General features: G+C 38.3%; 2 protein-coding genes across 6 annotated transcripts in view; one reads left to right on the top strand and one right to left on the bottom strand.

Moving 5' to 3' along the window:
* Positions 1–15,338, bottom strand: part of SRPK1 (SRSF protein kinase 1) — a gene marked incomplete at its 5' end in the record, with an annotated part of 30,707 nt that extends 15,369 nt beyond the window's left edge. The window contains 3 exons of one of the 2 annotated variants that reach the window (XM_083358305.1): positions 2,040–2,158; positions 14,492–14,552; positions 15,029–15,338. In XM_083358305.1, the coding sequence (XP_083214431.1) occupies positions 2,040–2,158; positions 14,492–14,552; positions 15,029–15,338 (490 nt within the window). Of the gene's footprint in view, positions 1–2,039; positions 2,159–7,602; positions 7,697–14,491; positions 14,553–15,028 lie in introns of those variants that run through there. The other variant, XM_083358306.1, reaches the window with a different exon arrangement.
* A 1,529-nt stretch (positions 15,339–16,867) lies between these two features.
* Positions 16,868–24,607, top strand: part of MAPK14 (mitogen-activated protein kinase 14) — a 44,595-nt gene continuing 36,855 nt past the window's right edge. For 2 of the 4 annotated variants that reach the window (XR_014491955.1, XR_014491956.1), the window contains exon 1: positions 16,868–17,553. Coding sequence is in view for 2 of the 4 variants with exons in the window: in XM_083358079.1 (XP_083214205.1) it covers positions 17,438–17,553 (116 nt within the window). In the remaining 2 variants the exon portion in view is untranslated. The remainder of the gene's footprint in view (positions 17,554–24,607) is intronic. The other 2 variants (XM_083358079.1, XM_083358078.1) reach the window with 2 other exon arrangements.

The raw sequence follows: 24,607 nt of genomic DNA, 5'->3' as shown, positions 1-24,607 counted from the left end.
GAGAAACTTGTGTAATTTCCTAGGCCTGTTGTTTTCACTAGGTATGCCTGGAATAAATTCTTGCTGCAATCCAGCTTTGTATACACAAAGTATTGTGCACCTAGACTGCACTCCAAGCTTTGCATCAAAGTGTACCCAAACTAGTTGTCACCCTGATCAAGCAGAGAGTAAAACTGCAATGCAGTTTAAAATGGTTACATGTATGAGTCTGATATAAATTCTGTGCATGCATGTGTTACTAAGCGGCTACAATGTCTCAAACCAGCAAGTACATTTCCATGTCCTGGAATATTTCAACTCATTTTACTAAGCTAATATTTAAAACATATTTTCCTGGAAAACATAAAGGCTATCTTCATTCCTGATTTACAGGCATGGTGAAGGTTAGGAGATGTTAAGAAATGTGAATGAGGGCATGACTAACATTTTTCCCCCAAAGAAAAACAAAAAACTCCTATTCAGAAAGCAATGGAAAACAGACTGAATTTGGTATTCAAGGTATTCCTCTTCCCCAGCCCTAATTCAGCTACTTTTTAAGAGAAACTGAGGGCATCCCCTCCTCATGACGTCTCCTCCTTGTCATAACTTTTCCTCACTCCAGATTCCCAGGAGCAACATCAGGAATAAACATAAGCAGTAAAAACTGTGAAGAAAATGGCGGCAGTTAAGGCAGGCACCCAGCCACGCCCTGAAGCCTTTGGAAATGCCTGGAGCGATTGAACACCTCTGTAATAGCTGTTAGGCTGGAGGCTGTTGTTGCTGTTTCTGATTATAATAAGAGCTGCGAAGGAGACTGAAATTGAATAAGCACCCTGAAGAAACGCCTCGTGATTCCGGCCTTCTGAAAGGCCTGAGTGTCATTGTACTGTTTTCAAAATGGCGGCCACGGGTAAAATGACCTGGACACAATTAACTGATTGTGCCAGTAGATTCAATGGCCGGGGTAAGAAGACTGCTAGCTGAATGTGCCAAATTAAGTCTATTTGCGGCTAAATTGCCCTCGCTGGAAGGGAGGATCCCCTCCCACCCGGGAACAACAAAAGCAGCACCCAAAATGGCGACCGCTACACGTGTGGCTTGCCTAGAAGCTAAAAATATGTTGAGGCTTCAGCCGAAGCCTGTAAAAACTGCTCAGACCCACAGTGGTTTAAATTGTAGCACTGAGAAAGGGAAGGGAAGGAAAAATACAACCTGGAGAAATATCCAATAGTGTTGCCTTTCTGCTAGAGCCAATCTTCACTACATCTCTCTTGGGCTAAGACTAAGTCATGACTGGAGATTCCTAGCCAGAGGAAGAGAGGCGTGGCAAAGGTTGATTGACTTAGTCTCTAGGGCAGAAAGGCAAGATCAACCCATCTGTGGATACTCCACTCGTCATGCTGGAGAAAGGGACAAACCACAAGCCAATGCTCTTATCTTTTACAGACATGCTTGGGCATTCTCTGGGCTAGCAAACCTAAGTGTAGGACCTTGATAGGGAGACAAGACTTTTTCTGAGGGAAGCACCAAGTTCAAGCGTGTTGCCCATCGAAGGGCAACAGCAGCTCCTTCTGCAATTTGTGGAGCAATTAAATATTTATTTAAATTTAATTTATTTCTGTTCTGCCTTTATTTTCATAAATCACTTAAGGCAGTGAGCATACCTAAAACTCCTTCCGGCTCTTATTTTCCCCACAACAACCCTGTGAAATGAGTTGGGCTAAGAGAGTGTGACTTATCCGAGATTACCCAGCTGACTTTCATGCCTATATTAGGTATATAAAATATACCTGAAATAAGCATATTCCCTCACCTTGAAGTTATTAACTTAAATTGTTAAGTTTAGTTTAACAAAGAAGACATACCCTTAGGGGATAACTGCTTTTAACTATAAACAGATTTAAATCTTCTAAGCCATGATTTCCTCTCAATAAATGGATTCCTGTTTTCCCTTAAATTCATAATGTGGCTTATGCAAAGGTTTCATCCATTCATATTATTAGCCTAGAGTTACTGGCCTAAAACAAACACACTGAAAATGTAGAATTGTAATTTCATACCTTTGCAATAATCATTGGGATCTTCTTGTTCATCATCATCTGACCCCAGTATTTCTTCTTCTTGTTCAGGAAGGTCATTATCTGCATGGGCAGTAGGGCCACGATGTTGAGTTTCAGGCCTAAGATACAGCATACATTTTTAAGTTGTAAGTTTATAAGGAGAGGAAGAAAGAATAAGTAAGGACTAAAATGTTGTTTAAAGATAAGGCTAGATATATAAATAGAGTCCTCATTTTTTTAAAAAAAAGTCAGATCTCATGTTATTATTGACTTAAGTTAGCTATACTAAACTACATGTATGATACAAAACTTTGTGCAGTAATTTTGCAGAGAATGCAAACCTTTTCAGACCCACCCACTTCTGAAAACCAGCCCTTTGCTATCATTTCCAGTTGGTTTCCCTAAAATTGGACTTACTTTAAAGATTCTCTGAGAACTAGAAAAGATTTTCATTGAAGGCATAGGGCAGATATAACAATCCCCTATCACTTATCTAGTGATAGGCAAATAAAGAAGTTTTTTTTTTAAATTTGATTTTGGCACATCCAACTCCAGAATGATCCTGGGCGGCTCACAATTTAAAACAAAATATAGACACAATGACATAAATAAAAAAGAGAAATACCACAATACAGTCCAGACAAAAACATCAACAATGAAACAACCACAACAAAAACTCAATCACTCCAAACAAAGGAGTGTCACAGGCATCCCCACCTTAAGGTCTGAGAGACCAAGTCTAGCCTTCCTGAACACCTTCAGAATGACAGCTGTCAAGATCTTGGAGTGGGGGGGCGGAGGGGGGGGAATGTCTGAGAGATTCATAAACTACTCTATTCTAAGCTATTTTCCAGTTTTGTTTCAAGGATCACTCTTATTAGCATGGGTGCTCACTGGTGTTTTTACGAGGAATAGATGGCTTCAATCAGAATGAAAACCTAACTTTACCACAGATTGGCATAGCTGAAAAAAAGACAGTGTGTAGAAGCCCATGTGACTCTCAAAATTACCATGAAGCCATTACATATAAAATTCTACAATGTCTACCACTTTGAGAATGCATCAGAAAGGAAAACTGGCAATATCTAATGAATATATGAAGAATATTGTTCTTAAATAATTTAAGACAACATTAAAAAGTGCATACCTGGTTTGTCATCTAAATCATCTACATTATGAACAATTTAGCCACATTTTCGTTTTTGATCAACTGATTTTCAAAAATGATCTTATTTCTTAATTTCATTTTATATACTCACGGCCCACAAAATAGAATTTATAGATATTCTGCTAAATAATCTACCTAAGATTTTTAAAGAATGGAAACAAGGAAAGCAAATTGGTGAACACAACAGTTAACAAATACATGTTAAGAAACTGGCTGAAGCTTGCTGAAAATATAGTGAGGACTAAATATAAATTGCTGTCATGGCTTAAATCTATAACCACTGAATTATTATTTTATTTATTCTGACTTTTTAATCTATGTTGGCTTTTTGTTAAACTTAAAAGGGTGAACATACCTAATATTCCCAGCTATTTCCCCCATGGTAACAACTAATAGGGTACGGTTGAGCAAAGAGAGTCACCCAGCCAGTTTTCATGCCTAAGGGAGGCTTTGAACTCACATTCTCCTGGGAAACACCTTAACTCCACACCAAACTGGCTCTCAATATCAATCTCAGTTTCAATATTTAAATTAGTGATATTAAAAGAGCTGCAAATTACATAAATGCTACATTATCAACAAATACAACTATACTTTATATAGTTCTTATATTACAAGGTTTTATACTAGAGGTCACTGAGGGAAATTCTATTTTTGGGAGCAAATTTCTATGCTTGTAAATGCCAATTCAGAAGAAAAATAACATTCAAAAGGGAGTGTCAACCACTGAAATCACACAGTGAAGTAGGATTTGAGAATATGGTTTTGCCATCCACCCTGTACATCAGAGGCCCCAACAATTTGGGCACCAGGGAGTGGTTCTGTGGAAAAAGGTTTTTCTGTGGAGCAGAGGGGACATGGTTTCACATGCTGCCTGCATCCTATAGATGGGGCTTCACTTGTTTGCGTGGGCCGATTTCTCGCATGCCGCGGCCCAGTGAAGCTCCACGGACAGGGAGTTGGCGACCCCCGCTGTACATCTTTTTCATGCAATTCTCTAAAGTTGTAATATCTATGAATTATATCATTAATTCTTTCATGCTTCTCAGAATTACTTCGAATAATAATTCCTAGACTAGGAATGCTGGTTCCAAATGCTTGCAGAGAAAGCCATTAGCTGCTGCAAATAAAAAAATGCTGGGATTCTGAATTATTTCCTATAGAATCTCCTTATACTGGACATAAGTCCTGGACTTATGACCACAATGTAGCCTAACAGTTCCATTGTTAAGCAAGACAGCTGTTAAGTGAACTGGGCCCAATGACCTTTCTGCCACAGTTGTTAAGCAAATCACTGCAGTTGTTAAAAGTGAATCATGTGGTTATTGAATATGGCTTCCCCCATTGACTTTGCCTGTCAGAAGCCAGCTGAGGTTACAGATGGTAATCACATGACCCTAGTGCAACAGTCATAAATACATGCCAGTTGCCAAGTGCCTGGATTTTGATCTCATGACACGGTGATGTTGTAAAGGTCATAACTGTGAAAACTGATCATAAGTCACTTTTTTCAGCGCCACTGTAACTTCGAGCAGTCACTAAATGAGGACTACCTGTAGTGGCTTTGGTTTGTTTCGGTTACCTTACTGCAGATTAGGCCTGCAAATTCAAACACTGATCTGAAGTAATTCTGGTTGCACAGGCAACCCAATTTGCTCTTCCAAAGCTAACACCCTATTTGTCTTGACAAAGCAATTTGTGAGACCTGATATTATTACAGGCTTATGCTGAAGGAGAAGTCTCCTGTAAGCCTTTTTCTCCAGGGCTGGGTGAGAAGTTTTCAAACCAAGCAATTTTGGGATTGCCTGCAGTCTTCCTAACATTACCCTACCTAGAAGATCTCCAGCACATGTCTTCAGTGATGCACACTGAATACTTTGGCCAGTGTGGCAGAATTATCTTCTCAAATGCATTGTCTGAAGAGCTTTCTGGATGGGCATAAAAAAGGCTCTTCTCATAAGGCTTTTCTCAAGGACTCCCCAAAGGATTTTGGCCCCATTTCATTATTGGTCAGCTTCCAATAAAAAAGGCCAGAGGCATGAAGGGATGCATCCTTTCATACCATTGAGCTTGCAACTGATGAGTAGTTGGGAGAATCCAGGAACACAACTCTGAAGCATTCTCATCTGCTGACAAAGATCAAAAAAATGCCAACAATGCAAAAGGATGTATGCTGCTGGACAGATAAACATATATCAGCTATCAAACAGATGGGAAAGCCCAGGAACATACAATAAACTCATCCATATTCTTCCCTCTCTCATTCACTGGCAGTGATAGAAGGCAAGTGATGCAAAAGGCAAGATGTCTCATGAGATGGGCAGCTGTATAAATTTGATTAATAAATAAATAACGTAAATAAAAGGATGTACATCAGTAGACTCTCTTGATAGCTTATTAGGAGAAAAGCTTTTATGGTGCCATTGGCCAACTCAACATGGCCAAATAGCTCAAGCAAATAACTCAAGGAGTTTCTGGCTAAAGGGGATTCAGCACATGCTGTAGTGCTGAATTCAGTTGCTCAGTGTATAATCTTTGAATTCCCCAGAACTCACAGTGCAACTGCTTATCTGAGGAGAGCCCTTAGGTGGTGCTGTAGGAAAAGTACAACCTTTAAAAGATGGAAGGTGCTGTGAAGTTAACAGTCAGTTTCATCTCAGACGTGAAGTATAAGAGTTACTTCTTATATAGACAATGAAAAACAGCACAATAGCAAAACTGACATTGCCAAAACGGATGAAAACCAAGCCTCCCATACTAAGAGGGGACCAGATACATAAGAACAGAACAAAAAATGATTTCACAAGTTAAATACTGTTTCTATATATAAGGCTTCTTCTTAAAGCTATCATTAAAATTCTTAGAATATGATTTAACCTTACTTCGGCACAGAATTACTTATCAAGATCTCACGGTTTCTTGTGAGCTTGCCTAACAGATTATTGTCCTGCCTGTTGAATGACCTCTCTGTGAGGGAACCATTGTTGCTTTGTTCAAAACTTCACTGGGATGCTTCATTCAAATCTTCATTGGAAAGAAATGAAGCTTCTTATAGCCCTACTGCAGCTACCTTTATGAATCACAGCCTTGCAGAAACTGAATAGAATTCCAGATATGGAACTACTTCTCTGAAAGCCCTCCCAATGTGACCAAATAGCAATAAAGATTAATAAAATACACACATTTCTTGCATAGAAAAATAGTTTATATCTAGAGATATAAAAGCTTCAAATAATGAAATATTTAGAACTATCTGATAATTTATATCTATTTTTGTAAAAAGAATTTCTAAAATATCCCATTCTACATGCATTTGTGATTTGATAAAAACATTAAATATTCTTTCCCTACAAGTAATATCCAGATGCACTATTAGAACAATGAATAATCTTTCTCTTTATGAACATTCCTCCCCAGTAAATCTGGTTGCAGATTTGCTCAAATCTTCTATATAAGGAAAAAAATAATAAATCTACATAGAAGTAACAGAAACTGAACCCACATAAACAGAAAATCAAATAATGTTATGTAGTTTAATAGGAAATTTGACAGCTGAGCAACATAGAAAAGGATAATTAATTCTTGAATCCAGAGATCAAACAAATAAGATTTATATCCAACTAAAAGCTACACCCATTTGCAAAGCTTTTTTATTATGCCATAAATACTGTAAAATTGAATCTTTAAGGCAAATTGTACAATACTTCAATCAATTAATGCTTATTTAGCTGTTTCGGCTTTTTGCTAAACCTCAGTAATAATGTTTTAGTAGGATGCTGTCTGATATTCTGCAAGCATTCGTTTCTTCAACATACACAACTTTCCTGTAGCAAGGAAGTTACTAGAAAGTCTCCATAAACCATTTGGCTGCTTTTGTTCTTCATCTAAAGGAAACTAAAGAATCATATCACCTTTGCCTTTAAACATGTTAAAACATTACACTTTTAAAATTACAATTATTGTCAGAGAATATAACATAAGTCTGAACAAATTCAGAGACCTATCCTATTTATTATTCACAAAGAATGTATACTTTTACAGTAGATTCTTAACAATCTTTGTAACTCTTCCTGCCACAACCTTTTTTAAATGCATCCACATTTATTATTGCTATAGGCCAGGAGTATAAATCTGCACACACTCTGTAAAGTCCTCAAAAATCAAATAATGCTGTTAAAAGATTTATTTTAAACGGACTATAAATCAAAGACAGAATAATCTGAAGGTAATTTTGCAACTGTTACTTTATTCCCATCAAATCAAAAGATGATTTACAAGTGGAGACAGAGCTATTACAATTATTCCAAAGATTTCAAGTACTGTATTTCTGAAAAATTCTGATTCTTGAAATCACATTCTCCCACGAGTAAGAAAATGGAGATGGGGGGAGCTTACCTGCATGAAGCACGCACACCCATTGAAGGAGGAATCTCTGAAGCTGGATCAACAATTTTCAAAAGAGCCATAAAACCCAAATGGCACACTAGTCCTGGTAATAGGATGCATAAATTGTAAATAGGGTGCTGGCCGTCCCTGAATACAGCAAAGCTTTGTGCAGAAGGAAGAAAAAGCAGACTATGCCTCCACCACCTAGCTGCAGATGTACAGCACTGCATTGCAGGTAAATAGCTTGCAACATCACTGGGAAGGACTGATTTCAGATTTGCTTCCTGCAAAATTTAGCTACGCTTTGGAATGGCAGAATATTTATTACATTCCTCTAACGCTTTCCATTTTCCATACTTTTTCACAGATAACTATTTTGTTGTCTAGCTTTCATAATAATAATAATAATAATAGAACCTTCAGTTTTCGGGTGAATAATTTACCTCCTTTGAAACTTTTTACAAATCCACAGGAGATAATTCTGACTACAAGGGAGTTCTGATTAAAGTATCAGGGAAGGAGAGACATTTTTAAAAGCCTAGTAAATGCGTTGTTATTTCTTGCAACTATTCTAGCTCTTCCTAGAATAAAAGAAATTTTGGGGAATGTCACTCAACTTATGTAAACTGAATATAATTTATTTAAACTTGGAAATTTATATTGAGAAATTAATAAGCTCAACAGAAAGTGAAAATCAGTCCTGACCACATAAACTAATGTTTATTACACATTTCTTTCAGTGACATCTCAAATCTCATGCAAGTCCCAAAACAGATCTGCTTGCAAAGAATTACAGTCTAATTTGCAAGGCACCTGAATAAAACATTTCTTTGGCCCCTAACTCAAACCATATTAACTTTTAATATTAAATACTAATCAATAGTTTAATTAAAGATTAAGATTAATTATGAGAACAATTAAGCAATGGCACAGCTTGCCTCCAGAAGTTGTGGATGCTCAATCATTGGAGGTTTTAAAGAAGAGATTGGACAATCAATGTATAGGGTCTCCTGCTCAAGCAGGGGTTGGACTGGAGGACCTCAAAGGTCCCATCCAACTTTGTTATTTATAACTGCCAGAAACTGAACTATCTACAGGTATTTACCACTAATTCCTGCATTATTCTAGTAAACATGAATTTAGGTATATAAATAGTTAATAAGGATCAAACCAAAGTATATCAACAAACACTGCTGAACACACACACACACACACTATACTATAGAATGCAACTGGAATCTGCTCAAACTACACAGTTGTCCCCCCAAGATTTAAAAGCTGACAATGGTATAACCATAGCATCAGTCCATTTGCCAAAGTATATAATGTCTAGATCTGAATACAGACCCCAAATACTCTGTCAATCTTTCTTCTCCTTCCTAGTCTTCAACTTACAACCATTCCTTTAGCAATCTTTCAAAGTTATGATGGGGCTGAAAAATGATTTACGACCAGTTGCAACTGGCTTGCATTTACAATAGTTGCAGCATCTCAGGGGTCACATGATGCCTCACTTAATAGCCACATTGTTTAATGAAACTTTTTACAGTTCCGATTGTGGTTTCACTAATTAAATAATGTCATCTATCAGGACCTAACAAGTGCACGTTCTCTGTAGTAGTGTGTGCCCTCTGACATGAGATTTTCCCCAATAATCAAATGGCCCCTCCCCTACTGGTATTTCTTCACCCAGGCCTTTTGTGAGCATGACTGACACCCCTTTTCTTCCTTTTCCTTGTTCCCATCCAGATTTGTTTTCTCTGTTCCTTTGAACTGTATCTTTTATTTAGCAAATCTACCAATTTGTGAATTTAGTAATAAATTAGTAAATTACATCTCCTTGCAGATAACATTGCCCCTTTTTATAAATTATAAAAATCTGTATTTAACATGAATGAAAGAGCTATAGCTGGGGTTAGAACCATGGGTGAATCTTCTTACATATTGCTGATTGCTCTTTGTTAGCACAGCACCACAGAAAAGACTTACTAAAAATAATCTTTTGTCTAGAAATAAAGCAATCTAACAAACTGTGCCTATAAATTAAGGTCAAATATATAGTACTTATTTACTACCATGAACTGATGGTAGATTACATTTTCATCAGTTTAATATCTAAAGAAGATATTTAATATACCTCCTTGTAAATCATATTAAATCATGCCACTTGAAACAGACATTTCTTTTAATTCCACATAATCTATGACATACAATAACTACAATCCTCCATCAAGAAAAAAACACCTTTCTTTTAAATACATAATCAAATTGGAATCAGTTTTGGTTCCAATTTGTTGTAGTGGTTAAGGTGCTAGGCTAGAAACCAGGAGTGTATGAGTTCTAGTCTCACCTTAGGCATGAAAACTGACTGGGTGACCTTGGGCCAATACTCTTTCAGCCCAACCCACCTCACAGGGTTGTTGTGGGGAAAATAGATGGAAGGAGGAGTACTATGTATATTCCCTGCCTTGAATTATGTATAAAAAATAGTAACAGTAAGTCCTCAATTTAAAGACCTCATTTTCACAGACTTCAAAATACAATGGCCTAATTTTTCATTTTAGTTGAAGTTCTTATTACAAATGTTTCATTTATGAGTTATGTGATTACACAAATAATGCAAATTCAAACTTATTCAATAATTCCCCATGATGGTCAATTACATGGAGATATTACAGGTGATCCTTGTTTAATAACCACTCTGCGAGAATTTGAATTTGAGAGAGCCACTGAATGAGTGGTACGACCAGTCATCAAAGTGGCCATCACAGGGCCCCTGCAGTCATATGATCTGCACTCAGCAATCAGGCAGATTTTTGACTGTTATACAATTGTAATTCACAACCTTCCTTGCTGAGTTCCCACAAGCAAAGTCAATGGGAAAGTTAGAAGTTGTGATCACGTGAGGTGATCCTGTGCTTTACAACTACTTTGTTTAGTAATGGATATTCCGATCTCAATTACCATTGTTAAGCAAGGGCCACCTATATTAAAATTTGATTATTGAAGAACCATGGGGTTTCTTGATCTATTTTTCAAGCTACACTCTGCTTGTACTAGGAGACACATGGTATAGTTTGTATAGTATTTCTCAGTAAGCATTTTCTTTGCATTAAATAATAAACTAACAGACATTAAAACGTTTCATTAACTCTTATTTTGATTCTATGGAAAGACTGCATGTTTTTCAAACAGAATGAAAAACAGCCTAATCTTAAGCTTTTATTTTTAGGCCAATACAAATTTTAACATCCCAGATATGCTAGACAAAGTAAAACACAGCTGCATTAATTCAATGATAAGCAACATTTATACTTAATGCAAATAGAAATAATGTTCTTTATATTGTTTATACAATTTTATGCATATAAAAATGAAGTTTTCCTGAAATTTCTGGCAATGTACTAATAGCATCTCACTTCCAACACATTTGAAGTAATTTTCACAGAAAACTGGATACAAGCATCAGTGAAACAACAGGGAAACTGTAAGGTATAGGGCAATTCTCAAAATATTCCTTTCTCCAAATAAACAGGCATATGAATTTTTGGGGTCAGGCTTCCCAAATTCTATTCATGTCAAGGTAGATAGAGGTTAGAAGTGGATGACAACACTTGTTAGGCATTCTTTTAATAGTCTAGCAAAGAGCCAAAGCTGTCTCAATACTTTGACATGCAGAGGGAGTTTTTGACAAACATCATGATTCAAGAAAAAATTATTATTATTTGCGGGGGAGTTAATATGGGGGAAGGAGACATTAATAAAATCCAGAGTCAACAAATTAGGAAAAAGATGCTGGTCACTTGATCCAATAAAAACAATACAGAATCAGGTGTAAGGACTAGGAAACTGCACCGTGCTTGGGCAGAAAAAAGCATGATGGGCATATTTTGTAATTTAATATTGAGAATTAGATTAGAAGGCAATTTATAATAAAGGATTCCATACATGTAAATACATATACCTGCCACTTGCATCAAATATGTGACTTCTTCCCAGAAAATAAACTCTCCACAAGAATCTGATACCTGTTCTTATCAAATATCACACACAGTACTGCAATTTACTGATGACCATTTGCTCAAATATGAGCAAGGCATAACTCCACAGAAGGAAATTTTCCAAAGTTAGTTCTTTTTCCTTTTAGAAGACAGATAAATAGCAAAAATATGTGTAGGCAGGCAGAGCAATTCTGTGGTTTATTAGCTATTTGAAAATATAAAAATATTTTAAATATTTCCATCAGATTGATCACTATGTTTCAAGTGTATTTCAGAAATCTTGGATATTTTTTACATAATAAAACACTGCAAAAAGTAATTTCACAATTATGGCTTAAAATGAGTTCTCATAGTTTACACTTATTTCTGCTACAAAGAAGCTTATCCGTGAACTTTACAGAACAATACTTTTAAAGAATTAACACATTTTAAAAACTGAAAATTAAAAAAGTCACAAAATGAATAAAAAACCAAGCATAAATTAGGGTAAAATATATTTAATATTTTAAGAGATTTTTAAAAAGGAAATTTTCGGTGAGTAATTTCTGACAACCTCATGTTTTTAAAACATAAAAGCAGTTTTGTCATTGTCTTCTGTTTCCTTTCCCCCCACCCTAGCATAGCCTACATCCTCTGGTATTCCTTGGTACTCTCCCATCCAAGTAGTAATCAGACCCAAGTTACTTAACTAAAGGCCAGATATATTTATTCCTTTTGATAAGCTCTTCAGAATAAACAAATAAAAATAACCAGAAGCTACTTGTTGATGCCTATTAATGATTTATAGTTTTTCCCACAAAACCAAGCAACATTTTACTAATGCCCAAAGACTGATTGTAATTTCTATTTCTACAAATTACCATGTACGGCCTAAAGGTGGATTAAATGTCATAAACCAAAAAAACTATTTAAAAGCACTATAGTTTTGTTCCAGAACTTTTGAATATGTCCACTTTGCATGGTTCATTTTTCTGTTTAAATTCCTCTAAATCATAGAAACTTGGAGAAAGCATTAGCCAAATTCATTCCTGCTAGCCACTGCCTGGATTAGCTAAAGGCATACAGTAGTGTGACAGTGTGAAGGAACATAAAAGCATAAATAAAAAGTAACACCGCTACATGTCCGACACATTTAGTGCTGCAATTGAATTTCTTTCTGTGAAGAGTTCATTGATTGTAATATCATGCTATTATCACTACATATAACACTTATTTTACATGCAGGTTGTCAAATGCAAAACTATATACTATTTGTGCGTTACAAGAATTCTTACTGTTATGATTCTGTAGTTTTTGAATGCCAAATGTCAGAATTATGTTTCATACACATGCATTTGGAAACAGCTTCAAACCAACAGTTGAAAAAGTGCATTTTTGCTTTTGTTGTTTGTGAACTGAAGTAATGAGACCTGACTGCTGCTGCTTCATTGCAGAGCTCATTTGAGAAAGTAAATATGCAGACAGTCCAGGTTATTTTATATTTTATATTAACATTAGAATATACCTCTTAATGGAACTTAGATGCAACAATCTGTCCATATCTAGTCACCATTTCCCACAGTCTGATGTACGATAACTGCACATGCCTAATGACTTATCCCAATTTTATGCACATATAATTTATAGATACCCTACTTTGATGGACATCTTTTCACTTTATTAGCACAGTAAATTAAAGGTTTACTCTGTTCATAAGCTTCTCATGACTGCAGTTCTATATGGCCAGGGGCTGAAGTACATTCAGGACTGTACATTCAGTATCAGCCTACCCCCCCCCACACCCAAAAAATTAAATACATTGTAGTTTTCCATTTTCATGAAATCAGAATAACCCAGGAGATCTTCTCTGTTATGGAACCCATGATGTAACATAAGAGGCTAGACTTGCACTGACCATAATGGTCTTCTGGAAGCAAGTTAAAAGAGCTCTTGCGGATGTTTTTTTAAGTAGTTAGTACAGAGCTTCAGGGATTATTTACATATCATTCTGATAGCAAATTAATGACACATCATAATGGCTGCATTTATTACAATATTATTTGGACCATGGAATTTTATTCTTGGCAGTCATCAAGAGTCACATAATGGTAACTTCCTTAAAAATAAAAATCCAATAAGTAAATAAATTAGTGTGCAATGGGTTACACTCTTGCCAGTGTGTACACTACAGCCTTAAAAATGTTCCACAGGGTAGTAAATCATTGATAATTGAATTTATTGAAATGTAAATAAAGAGCTCCTCAGCATACAAGCAATAATTTTCTATATAGCTATTTAGTAGTAAGTCTAACTGAAATCAATGGGAATTTTTAGAAGGTGGAAGCTAAAGGCAAGGTATAAACCAGTACTGTTAAAAATGTGGAGTTCCTGCTTTGCCCATGGCTATAAAATGAAGCTTTGGAACTAAACTGAACTACTTAAGTTGCACAAAATAAAGACTTTAGTTAGACAATAATCAAGAAGGAAACAAAATGGTGCAAATCCAGAAGGAACTTTAAATATTTCAGATCCCTCAAAGGGTTTCCCATAAAGTGCATAAATGGTTATTATGACCCAAATAATAACCGTGAAAATTTAAGTATAGTAGCAAAAAACCCAGGGCTGGCCAGAAGATACAATGTAAGTCCAACTCTGTTTTATATGCTACCGGTATTCAAACATCCTAGTAGCATTTTATATGATTAATTTCTTTGAACTTTAGAAAACTGGCAAATGTATTAACAGAGATTAAACACGTACTTTTAATACACATGCTGCCCTAAGGACAGGCTGGTAAGATCAGTGGTAAGACTGGATTATACAGGAATGTTTACTAGACATTTTTTTTCTTTATTACAGTTCAGAAAATACAACTTTCAAGAATTACCTTCATTTGAAACCCAGTGGGGAACACTTACTTTCTCTGGGCCTTTTCTTTCTTGGCTTTGGTCCGTTTCTTTCGGGCTTGCAATGCTAGAACTGAAAAGAGATGGGGAAGCAGAAGAAAGCTGAAGCAAAATCTGGTTCAACTCAAAACCTGAATTTACAAATCCGGGTAAGTTTAATTTTTAAGCATCATCTTTAGTTTACAAAGCCTTAACTAGAGGCACCATTTCTGTTCGATTTCAATTAGATGTATGCCGTCAGATATTTTTTTTTCTTCCTTAACAACGTAACCTAAGTGGAGACAAAGTATCATACTCTCTACCTCGTACACACAAAGGGAGCATTAAGCAGACGCTTAAGTCCATCCCTGTCAACATCCCTTCAAAATGCAACAGGCATCCGTTATTAAGTATACTAAAAAGAACCCAAAGCCAGGTCATTTAGATTACGGCAGCGGGATGAATTCAAATTAAAGGAGGACCAAGAAGAGCCACCTCTTCCTGACGTGAATTAAGGAAGGGGGGAAAAAATAAATAAAACCGGAGCAAAAAAAAGCCCGACGCACTCACCTTTCCGTTCCATGGCGGCCAGCGACGGCAGCCCCGCTGAGCTCCCGCGCGTGCGCTCTAAAGATGTTTCTTGCGCCTGCGCCGGGCGTGGGCGGGCCGGCCGGCGCGTGCGTACGGCCGGTATCTTCGCGCGCCGTGGTGCGCGCCACCAAATTTCTTCGGCGCCGCTGCTGTTACTTCCTTGCGAGCTAGGACTACTAAGGAAGGCCACGCCCCCCGGTTCTTCCAAGCGCAGGCGGCACCGTCCCCTCCTCTGCATGGGAGGGTAAAGCCGCGCGTTAGGCTGCTCGCCCGCCTCCCCCTGTCCCATGTGCGGTGCGCACGCGCTTCCCCCTCCGCAGCCCGCTGTTCTCCCTTTCGGTTTTCGCCGGATTTGGCGGGCTCAGAGAGCGGGACAGTGGTAAAAACTCCGCCTGGCGTGCGGTAGTGAGGTGCTGTCGCTAGACAAGAGAATTGTGACGTATTCGCCGTCAATTCTGCTTGCGGGCGAAGTTTCAAGTCACGCACAGCCGACCTGAGATTGAATGGACAGAACGCCTTTCGGGGGTCCTCGTCCATCAGTCGATTAGCGGGGCAGGTCGCAGCGTCCGAAACCGCTGCAGAATGGTGTGAGCCGTTTTGAGGCGACTGTTAAGAGGCGTTCCTGATATGTTTGGGGCTCGACTTTTAATGTGAGATTTAGGGCTATGTTACTTTCGCATTCTTGAAGAAATATTTTTATTTTAAATGAATTTTGGGTTATTTTTTATTGTTGTAGGTCACCCAGAATCACTTTGGGTGAGATGGGTGGCTATATATACATTTAACAAATAAGTTGAAGGTAATGTAATTTATAAAGCGTGAATCCCCTTACAGATCCCGTTCCTGAAACAAAAAAGACGGCAACGAGTATTGCACGTTAGTAATTTGCCCCTTTGCCAAGAGTAAGAGATGGGCAAATGAGTAAAAACACCAGCTTGATTCTCCACACGAGTGAATATGACGGCATCAACACTGGGTCCGTACGAGGAAACGAAGCAGAGTGCGCGCTTTTGATTTCTTGAGAGAGTCTGGCCAACACTGCTGCGGAGTAAAGCAAATTGGGTTTAAAATAAGCGGAAGTCCAGCAATTTCAGTAACTTAGGCTGGTTAAGCGAAAACGAGGTTTTTTAAAAAAGCACTTTTCATTACAGGAATTCACGTTAATCGATAAATCAAAGAGTTTGCCTTAGAAATGTCGCAATGAAAATTACGGCACTTCTTCGCCTAAAGCAGGGGTAGGCAACCTCGGCTCTTTTATGACTCATGGACTTCAACTCCCAGAATTCCTAAGCCAGATAAGCTGGCTCAGGAATTCTGGGAGTTGAAGTCCATGGGTCATAAAAGAGCCGAGGTTGCCTACCCCTGCACTAGAGGCTATACCAGGGGTAGGCAACCTCGGCTCTTTTATAACTCATGGACTTCAACTCCCAGAATTCCTAAGCCAGACAAGCTGGCTCAGGAATTCTGGGAGTTGAAGTCCATGGGTCATAAAAGAGCCGAGGTTGCCTACCCCTGCACAAGAGGCTATACCAGGGTTAGGCAACCTCGGCTCTTTTATAACTCATGGACTTCAACTCCCAGTATTCCTAAGCCAGACAAGCTGGCTCAGGAATTCTGGGAGTTGAAGTCCATGGGTCATAAAAGAGCCGAGGTTGCCTACCCCTGGCCTAAAGCTCCGAGCTGCAGTCTTTCCCATAGCAACAGGGAGGAAAAGCAAGAAGATAAAAGCGGGCTCGGGCTGTCAAACTACCCCAGGAAGGGAACTCCTACAATTATCTCAAACTCCGCCTTCCTCCGTCTCTCTCTCTCTCTCTCTCTCTCTCTCTCTCTCTCTCTCTCTCTCTCTCTTTTTCCTTATAGATCTCGCGAGACCATCCTAGAAGGCTACGCTCAAATCGGCCGCAAGAATTAGGTTCCATATTGGGGCATTGTCACTAGCAATTCCGAGCCGCAGATCTCGCGATACCTCTGCGATCGATTGGTCGAGGATCTTCTAGGAAGAGGCTCGGAGAAGTCAGACTGGCGCGTCTTCGTCATTGCTCGGGTCCCTCCGCTCGACTCTTAAACCAGCTTCGGTCTCCTTAGAGACGTTGCGTTCGATGGCCTTTCCCGTCAGCCTGCAGAAGTGAGCACTTGCGGTTCCCCGCCGGCCACTCTTCCTCCAGAGGTCTTTCTCCTTTCCTGCAAAGGAGGGGCTGCAGCAGTGCAGGGCGCTCGAGGCGAGTCGCGACCAGCGGCCGAAGTTGCAGCTAGGCGCGGGCGACTTTCCCACCTCCTCCTCCTCCCGCGCGGGAAACTCCCTTTCGCTGCAAGGGGAGGAGCCGCGGTCCCTGTTCGAGGGTCTCCTCCCTCCCGGCCCCGCTGGGTGGGGCGGACGTGAGGGTCGAGATGACCCAGGAGCGGCCCAAGTTCTACAGGCAAGAGCTGAACAAGACCATCTGGGAGGTGCCCGAGCGTTACCAGAACCTATCGCCGGTGGGTTCCGGAGCTTACGGCTCCGTCTGGTGAGTTGCAATCTTTCCTGGGGGAAAAAAAAGGGAGGAAACGTCGCCGTCTGCGCTGCACGTGCAAAAAGGGCGAACGGGCATCTTTTCAGCGCCGTTTGGCAGTTGCGAGTTGTCCGCGTTCTCGCCGGGGCCTGTCACCCCGATGGGAGTCCTGTTTCTTGCAGTTTGTAAAAAAAAAGAAAAGAAAAGAAAAAGCCTCTCGGGATGATTGGCCTTGCATGCTTCACCTCCCACCCACCCCACCCCACCCCAAAAGAAAGCTTGTTCCAAGTTGCGGTATCAGAAGGAACTGGTTTGGGCTGTTCTGTTCTGCTCTCTGAAGTCGGGGCTTGCAGCTTTATGCTGTCCTGTGCTTTACATTCACGTTGTCCCGTCAGTCTCATTTTCCCTTGTGGCCACTTTCTACTTATTTTGTTCTGAGCAATCATCTGGTAGGTGGTTACCCTGTTGGACCTGGACCAGGGAAACCAAGTGCAAACCGAACCCGCCCATGGAAGCTCTTTGGCCAGTTTTGGACTTTTCCTTCCTCCGGTTGCTCTTTTGCCCCCCCCCCCCCCGTTTACCTCCCAGGGTTAATGGGGGCCGAGAGGACAAAGTGAGTGCTTTGTACTCTGCTTTGAGCTGGAGGAAAGAAAAGGCCAGATAAAAATTTAACAAATATGCATAAAATATCTTGCTTTTCTGGTGCCTAAATGATAGGCTATGGGAGAGAGGAATTGCTTAATTATTGTTGTCCCAGTTTCAGTTTGGAATTGCTGGGTAGGTTGTCTTAGAGAGATCTGTCTTTGAGGAAAAAGCATGAGTGCCTTGATAACTTCAGGATCTTTCCAGGCAAAAAATTGTTTCTTGTTAGTGTGATGCTTTCTGTTGGGCCTATAATCAATAAAGCAGTGACTTCAGCCCTGCATGACGATAGAGATTTAGCCAGCCAATAGCCAGCCAAATCTACTGCTTTCATCTCATCTTTCCTGAAAGAAGCTCAGGACAGCATAAACCCTTTCTGTTCTCCCATTGTCTTTCTTCTTACAAAGATTGTTGGGTCTGTTAGGCTGACCAGGACTAACCTAAGGCTTCATGGATTTGAAGTTCAACATAACCAAAGTGGATTTTCTAGTGTATGAATAGGACCATCTTAAATAAAAATAGCATACTTTACATACTTTTGTAAATGAGGTTGTGAGTTGTACAGGCTGAGCGTAAAGACATTGTAAAAATAGTTGAAAAGGAGTAAGAAATTAGGTGAAATTGTAGTGTATCTCCTAATGACAACTTACACTGTATTTTCTGATGTGCATCAGTATAACACAAATATTATACAGTAGTTGTGCTTCATAGAGAAAGAAGGTTAAAAAAACCCAGCTTCAGTGACAAATCACTACAAATAATAGCTCCGGTATGTTAAGTTAGTGAATAAAGCAGAGGTAGTCTACCTTTTTGCTTTAGTGGAAATACCTAGATTTTTGCTAACATTATAGGCATCTTAAAAATGGTTATAATGATTACTGCCTCTAGTCAAAACATTTTATTGCAATAGCTTACAGATTCTATAGATTCATTCTGCCACTCCTTTTTCTTTTTAAAGAGGAGGAGGATAGATTCCAAATGAAACAATATTTTTTTTATTTTCCATTATGGAGGTTAAGTAAATAACAAATGCTGCTAGGGGCTGGTCTGGCTTTGTATAGCATGCCTGAAAATTCTCCAGTAGAATCTACAAAAACATTAAAAGTCAGTTATGCTGGTAAATTTTCCTACCCCTAAGTTTAAAAAAAATCAGAAGGAAGTAAAGTACTTTTGACAAGTACATTGCTTAACAAATGCAGTAGGATTAGTCAATAGACATATCAGTGATTTTAGTTCATACTGTATTAGTCTCTTATGGCTTCTCTAAATGGTGTACATTACTTTGGGAAAATGAATTCAGCACTGAACCTCTCAGATAACATTGTGCCAGAAATCAAAAATTGAAATAGTAGACCATTATTCAAAATGCATCATATACATGTAGTCCTCGACTTACGACCACAATTGAGCCCAAAATTTCTGTTGCTAAGCAAGACAGTTAAGTGAATTTTGCCCCATTTTTACGACCTATCTTGCCATAGTTGTTAAGTGTCTCACTATAGTAACACAATTGTTAAATGAATTTGGTTTCCCCATTGACTTTGTCCAAAGGTCAGAAAAGATGATCACATGCCTGGACATTGCAATCATCATAAATATGAATCAGTTGACAAGGCTGAATTTTGATCGTATGACTGGGGATGCTGCAATGGTCTTAAGTGAAAAGAGTCATAAGTCACTTTTTTCAGTGCTGTTGTAAGTTCAATGACCATTGAACAAACTGTTGTAAGTTGAGGACTACCTTTATTCTACAGAAAGTACATTGGAATAATATTAAAATACATTTTGTTAAGTTTTTTAAAATAAATGTACATGCCTACTGACTACTTGGATCTATGAATATTTTTGTTCAATCTATTTCAAATATCTCAAATAAAGGTACCTATAAAAGTTATAAGTTTCTTGATACAGATTTTATATAGCCATTTCAAATTCAGTTTGGACATGCTTTTTTGGCAACAAAATGTATTTAGAAATGTATTTTTAAGAGTTTGTTTATATGAGTTTTTAATGATTTATTTGAGCCAATCTAAAAGCACTATGTATATTATAGTTAATATACAGATGTACAGAGAATTAGCATACTTTTATTTCTGTAAAAAATGTGGTTCAGTTTTTAAAGATTTAGCACCTAAGTTTTCTTTCTAATATTTATATCTCTAGAAAATAGGTCTATTTATGTTACACTTCTAATTTTGAGAATTTGAGACATTGTTTTCTCATTTCAACACATGAGAAAAGCAGTATATTTTAAATTCATATAGATGATTATTAAATTTCCTAATTTAGCATTATATTTTATGCCCTTGTGGCCTCGAAGATTTAATTAAGACTTAGATTTTACTTCCTACTCCTGTCTGTTCAAAAATAACATATTCAGTGGGATTCAGTGTCAGGTAAATGTGAATAGGATATAGTAGGACTTTTTTGGCAAACCAGTATAGTTCTGTCATACTGTGGCAGGCTCCCTAGTTTTAAATAGCTATTTTCTCCCTCTTTCCTCCAAGCAGCTTAAGGCAGGGAAATAACTATGTCTGGATACTCAATTTAAAAAATCTCACTGTTCTTTTACTCTACATTTAAGGCATTTGACTTATGATCACAACTGAGACCAGAATTTTTTTTTGTTAAGCAAGGCAGCTTTAAGTGAGTCGGGGGCAATTTTATGACCTTTTTTGCCATGGTTGTTAAATGAATCGTGTGGTCATTAAGCAAATCTGGCTTCCCCCATTGACTTTGCTTGTGAGAACCATCAGGGAAGGTCACAAATGATGAACCCATGACCCCAGGATGCTGCAACCATGGTAGATACATGCTGATTGCCAAGAGCTAGTCGTAAGTGTGAGAAACTTGTCACTTTTAGTGCTGTTGTAACTTCAGTCACTAAACAAATGATTATAAGTTGAGAACTTCCTATACTTTGTCCCATCTTGAGAACCATATTATAGTTTTTCCAGGATAACCTAACTATTTCAGCTAATGCTTCTAGCTAATGCTTCTAGCATTAGAAATTGCAATGTGTGATGGGGTCTCCATTGAATTAGAAAGGAGGAAAAGTCAAATTCTCCATACACCTCTAGGTATAAATTGTTCTACAAGTTTCTGCTTTAAGCTGACCTGAGTCTAATTTCACAAGAACATTCATTTTAAGGGCTGAGGATAAAACAGAATATTTTTGTGGATTCTTCAAACAGTTTGGTGATTTATGTTTCAAGGCAGCAAAAAGGACCTCTTGTAGACAATGAAAATGGTTATAGAATGGAGAGAGTTTTAAATATATGTAGAAAATATTTTCAAATCTTTTTTTAAAGGAGAAATAGGAATCCTCTACAAAACATCCTACTGAGAACTGGATATGATTATTGGCTTCCATTAATACAGAAACCTGAATGTTGTGAGATGGGTATTGGCTTAATCAATCCCCCACCTGTCCAATGTATAATTCTTGATATGAGGATGGGACATTACTGTTAAAGGAAATACTTTTTTTCTTTGATTATTTTCACTCTTCAGGGGGCTTTTACCTTCATATCTTGAAATAACGCGAAGCCTGGAGTTGAGTTCTATGAGTACTTTTCTAGTAGCCATAATTCAGAACTTCAGTCTTCATATATTTATATTTATTAAATTTTTATACCGCCCTTCTCCCGAAGGACTCAGGGCGGTGTACAGGGCAATAAATATCAAAATATACATACAAAAGTTTAAAAAGATTAAATAATTATGCCCAATATAATACAATAATTAAAACAATGTTAAAACCAAATCCAAACCCCTCAGACCAGGCCGGATTGTTCAAATAGATAGGTTTTTAAATCGCGCCGGAAAGAGCGAAGGTCGGGGGCCGTCCGGAGCTCAACTGGCAAGCGGTTCCATAGGTCTGGCGCGCCCACAAAGAACGCCCTCCCCCTGGGGGCCACCAGTCAACATTCTCTGATCGGAGGCACCCTGAGGAGGCCCACTCTGTGGGAGCGCACTGGACAGAGGGAGGTTGACGCCGGCAGCAGGTGCTGCTATAGGTAATCCGGACCCAAGCCATGTAGGGCTTTATAGGTCATTACCAGCACCTTGAATCTCACCCGGAGGGCAACTGGCAGCCAATGCAGCTCGCGGAGCAGAGGTGTAACATGGGAGTATCGGGAGACTCCCAACACTACTCGCGCGGCTGCATTCTGCACCAGCTGAAGCCTCCGAGTGGTCCTCAAGGGCAGCCCCATGTAGAGAGCGTTGCAGTAGTCCAAACGAGAGGTCACGAGCGCATGAGTGACTGTGCGCAAGGCATCCCGGTCTAGACTGGCGCACCAGGCGAACCTGGGCGAAGGCCCCCCTAGTCACAGCTCCTATATGGTCTTCTAAGGAGAGCTGTGAATCTAGGAGGACCCCCAAGTTGCGAGCCCGATCTACGGGGGTAATAACTCACCCCCCATAGTAAGAGATGGAATAATCTGCATTTCCCGAGATGCCGGCACGCACAGCCACTCCGTCTTGTCAGGGTTGAGCTGAAGCCTCATGGACTGATGAACATATTTGGAATTTTAAAAACATTTTTCTGGTGCATGAAAGTTTCACAGATGTTATCCATGGAGTCATCCATTATCTTTATAGCACAGGGAACCCAAGGATTCTTACAGTATTTTTGGACTATATGGTGATGAGCGCTTCTAAGTCATCGAAAATATTTTACAGTGTATTCATTGCACAGGTTAAAAGAACTTCCTAATTATAGACTAAATTGAATTCTTCGTTTTAGTTTGCCAGTATTACACTTGAACAAATACTATCAAAGTGCTAAGCATCTGATGTATTATATTTCCTTTTGCCTGATGTAAAGCAGTGCCTTTGCATATAGTTTGGCATCAAGATTAAGGATTTATCCACTACATTCAGTATATAATTTGATCAGTTAAAGATAATTAAACTATTAAACCAGATAGGTTGAAGAATCCAGGCTAGCAACCAAGTAAGCATACAAGGTATCTGTTTTGGCTATTGCACAGAAAACATCCACAGGATACTTCTATATACGTATAGCACTTAGTGCTCACTAGACTGCTTACTGGAACTTTTTAAACATGCCAGTTCAACCAATCTGAGAGAAATTTGGCAAATTTTCCAGAAGTTAATCTTCAAAACTAGAATTGGTTCCTGGTGTTCTAGAAGACACTGAACCATGAAACACCAGTATCAGAAACTGGAATAGTTTACCAGGGATGGCCAGTTTGACATGACCCCAAAGGAACAATAGTAGTTTTTGCATTCCTGGTAAGTTGATAAGGCAAAATGTCAGGCATTCATATTTTTTTTGTCTAACTGAGTAAATGCAGCTAGGATTCATATTAGACCTCAAAAGTATTCTTAGAAAATTAGAATAAAAACTATTCACCTGCTTATATAAAGGAAGAGGAGAAGATGGTAAATGATGATACGAACCTTTCCTTGGGACTAAGGAGGTTTGGCATGATGAGGAATCAAGTCATTTAATGGTATATGACATCAGTTCTTCCTGTGCCAATATAGCTATTACAGACATATTACTAGAACACTTGCTAGTCTTAAATAATTGGGTATCCATTGTGGGAATGTCTCTTTTTATGTTCATTTCAGTGTGGTTAATAACACATAAGAGATTATTTTCAAATTTAGCGCAGGCACGACTGACTTTGGGGAAGAGCGAAAAAAGATTTTCCATTCAATTTCAAGCTAAAATGATATCAGTACATTAGCTTTAGGATACATTTTAATAGAAAACAGACAGAAATCCGAGCTATTTATTGCCTATATTGGCTTGCTACAATGAAATTATGTATTGAAATAATTTTATTCTGACAAATGTTTTTTCTATTCAAATACAGTTCAAATTATTTCTTACTGAACTAAACTTAGATATACAGTATCTGTTTCATCTTCAGATCTGATGGGTGGTCCTTTGTACATTTTGTACTTGTTTGCTATTTGGTAAAAATTATAAAAATATGCTCTGGATTTTTTAAAAATATGTGGAAATGAGTATACAGTATCTCTTTATTGTTGTCTGTCAATCTGATTAGATCAGAAACCATGGCAATAAAAATCATCATCACCACTTCCAAGCGTCTGAAAAAAACTGTGTCTAGATATTTCTGAGTTAAGTTATTCAATCTACAGTTCTGAGGAGTTTGGACTTTATTTCCATAACTGGCTTGCTATCATGCTTCAAGATGGATATAGGGAGCTTTTGTTTCTGAAATGTCACAATATGTGAATTTTGAGGTTGAAACGTTCAAAGAGTTTAGGGGAAGTCATTGTCATATCTCTGTGTTATTAGTCATTATATGATTGCAAAATTTTTCATTCTTTCTTTATAAAGCCAGAATAATTCCCACACTTATTCATTTAATATAGTATATTAAAATGAATATTATATTATATATATATATATATATATATT

This window comes from Vipera ursinii, assembly GCF_947247035.1.
Source record: "Vipera ursinii genome assembly, chromosome: 3".
NCBI lineage: Eukaryota > Metazoa > Chordata > Lepidosauria > Squamata > Viperidae > Vipera > Vipera ursinii.
Note: the sequence above shows the minus strand (reverse complement) of the source record. Positions and strands in the feature narration are given on the sequence as shown.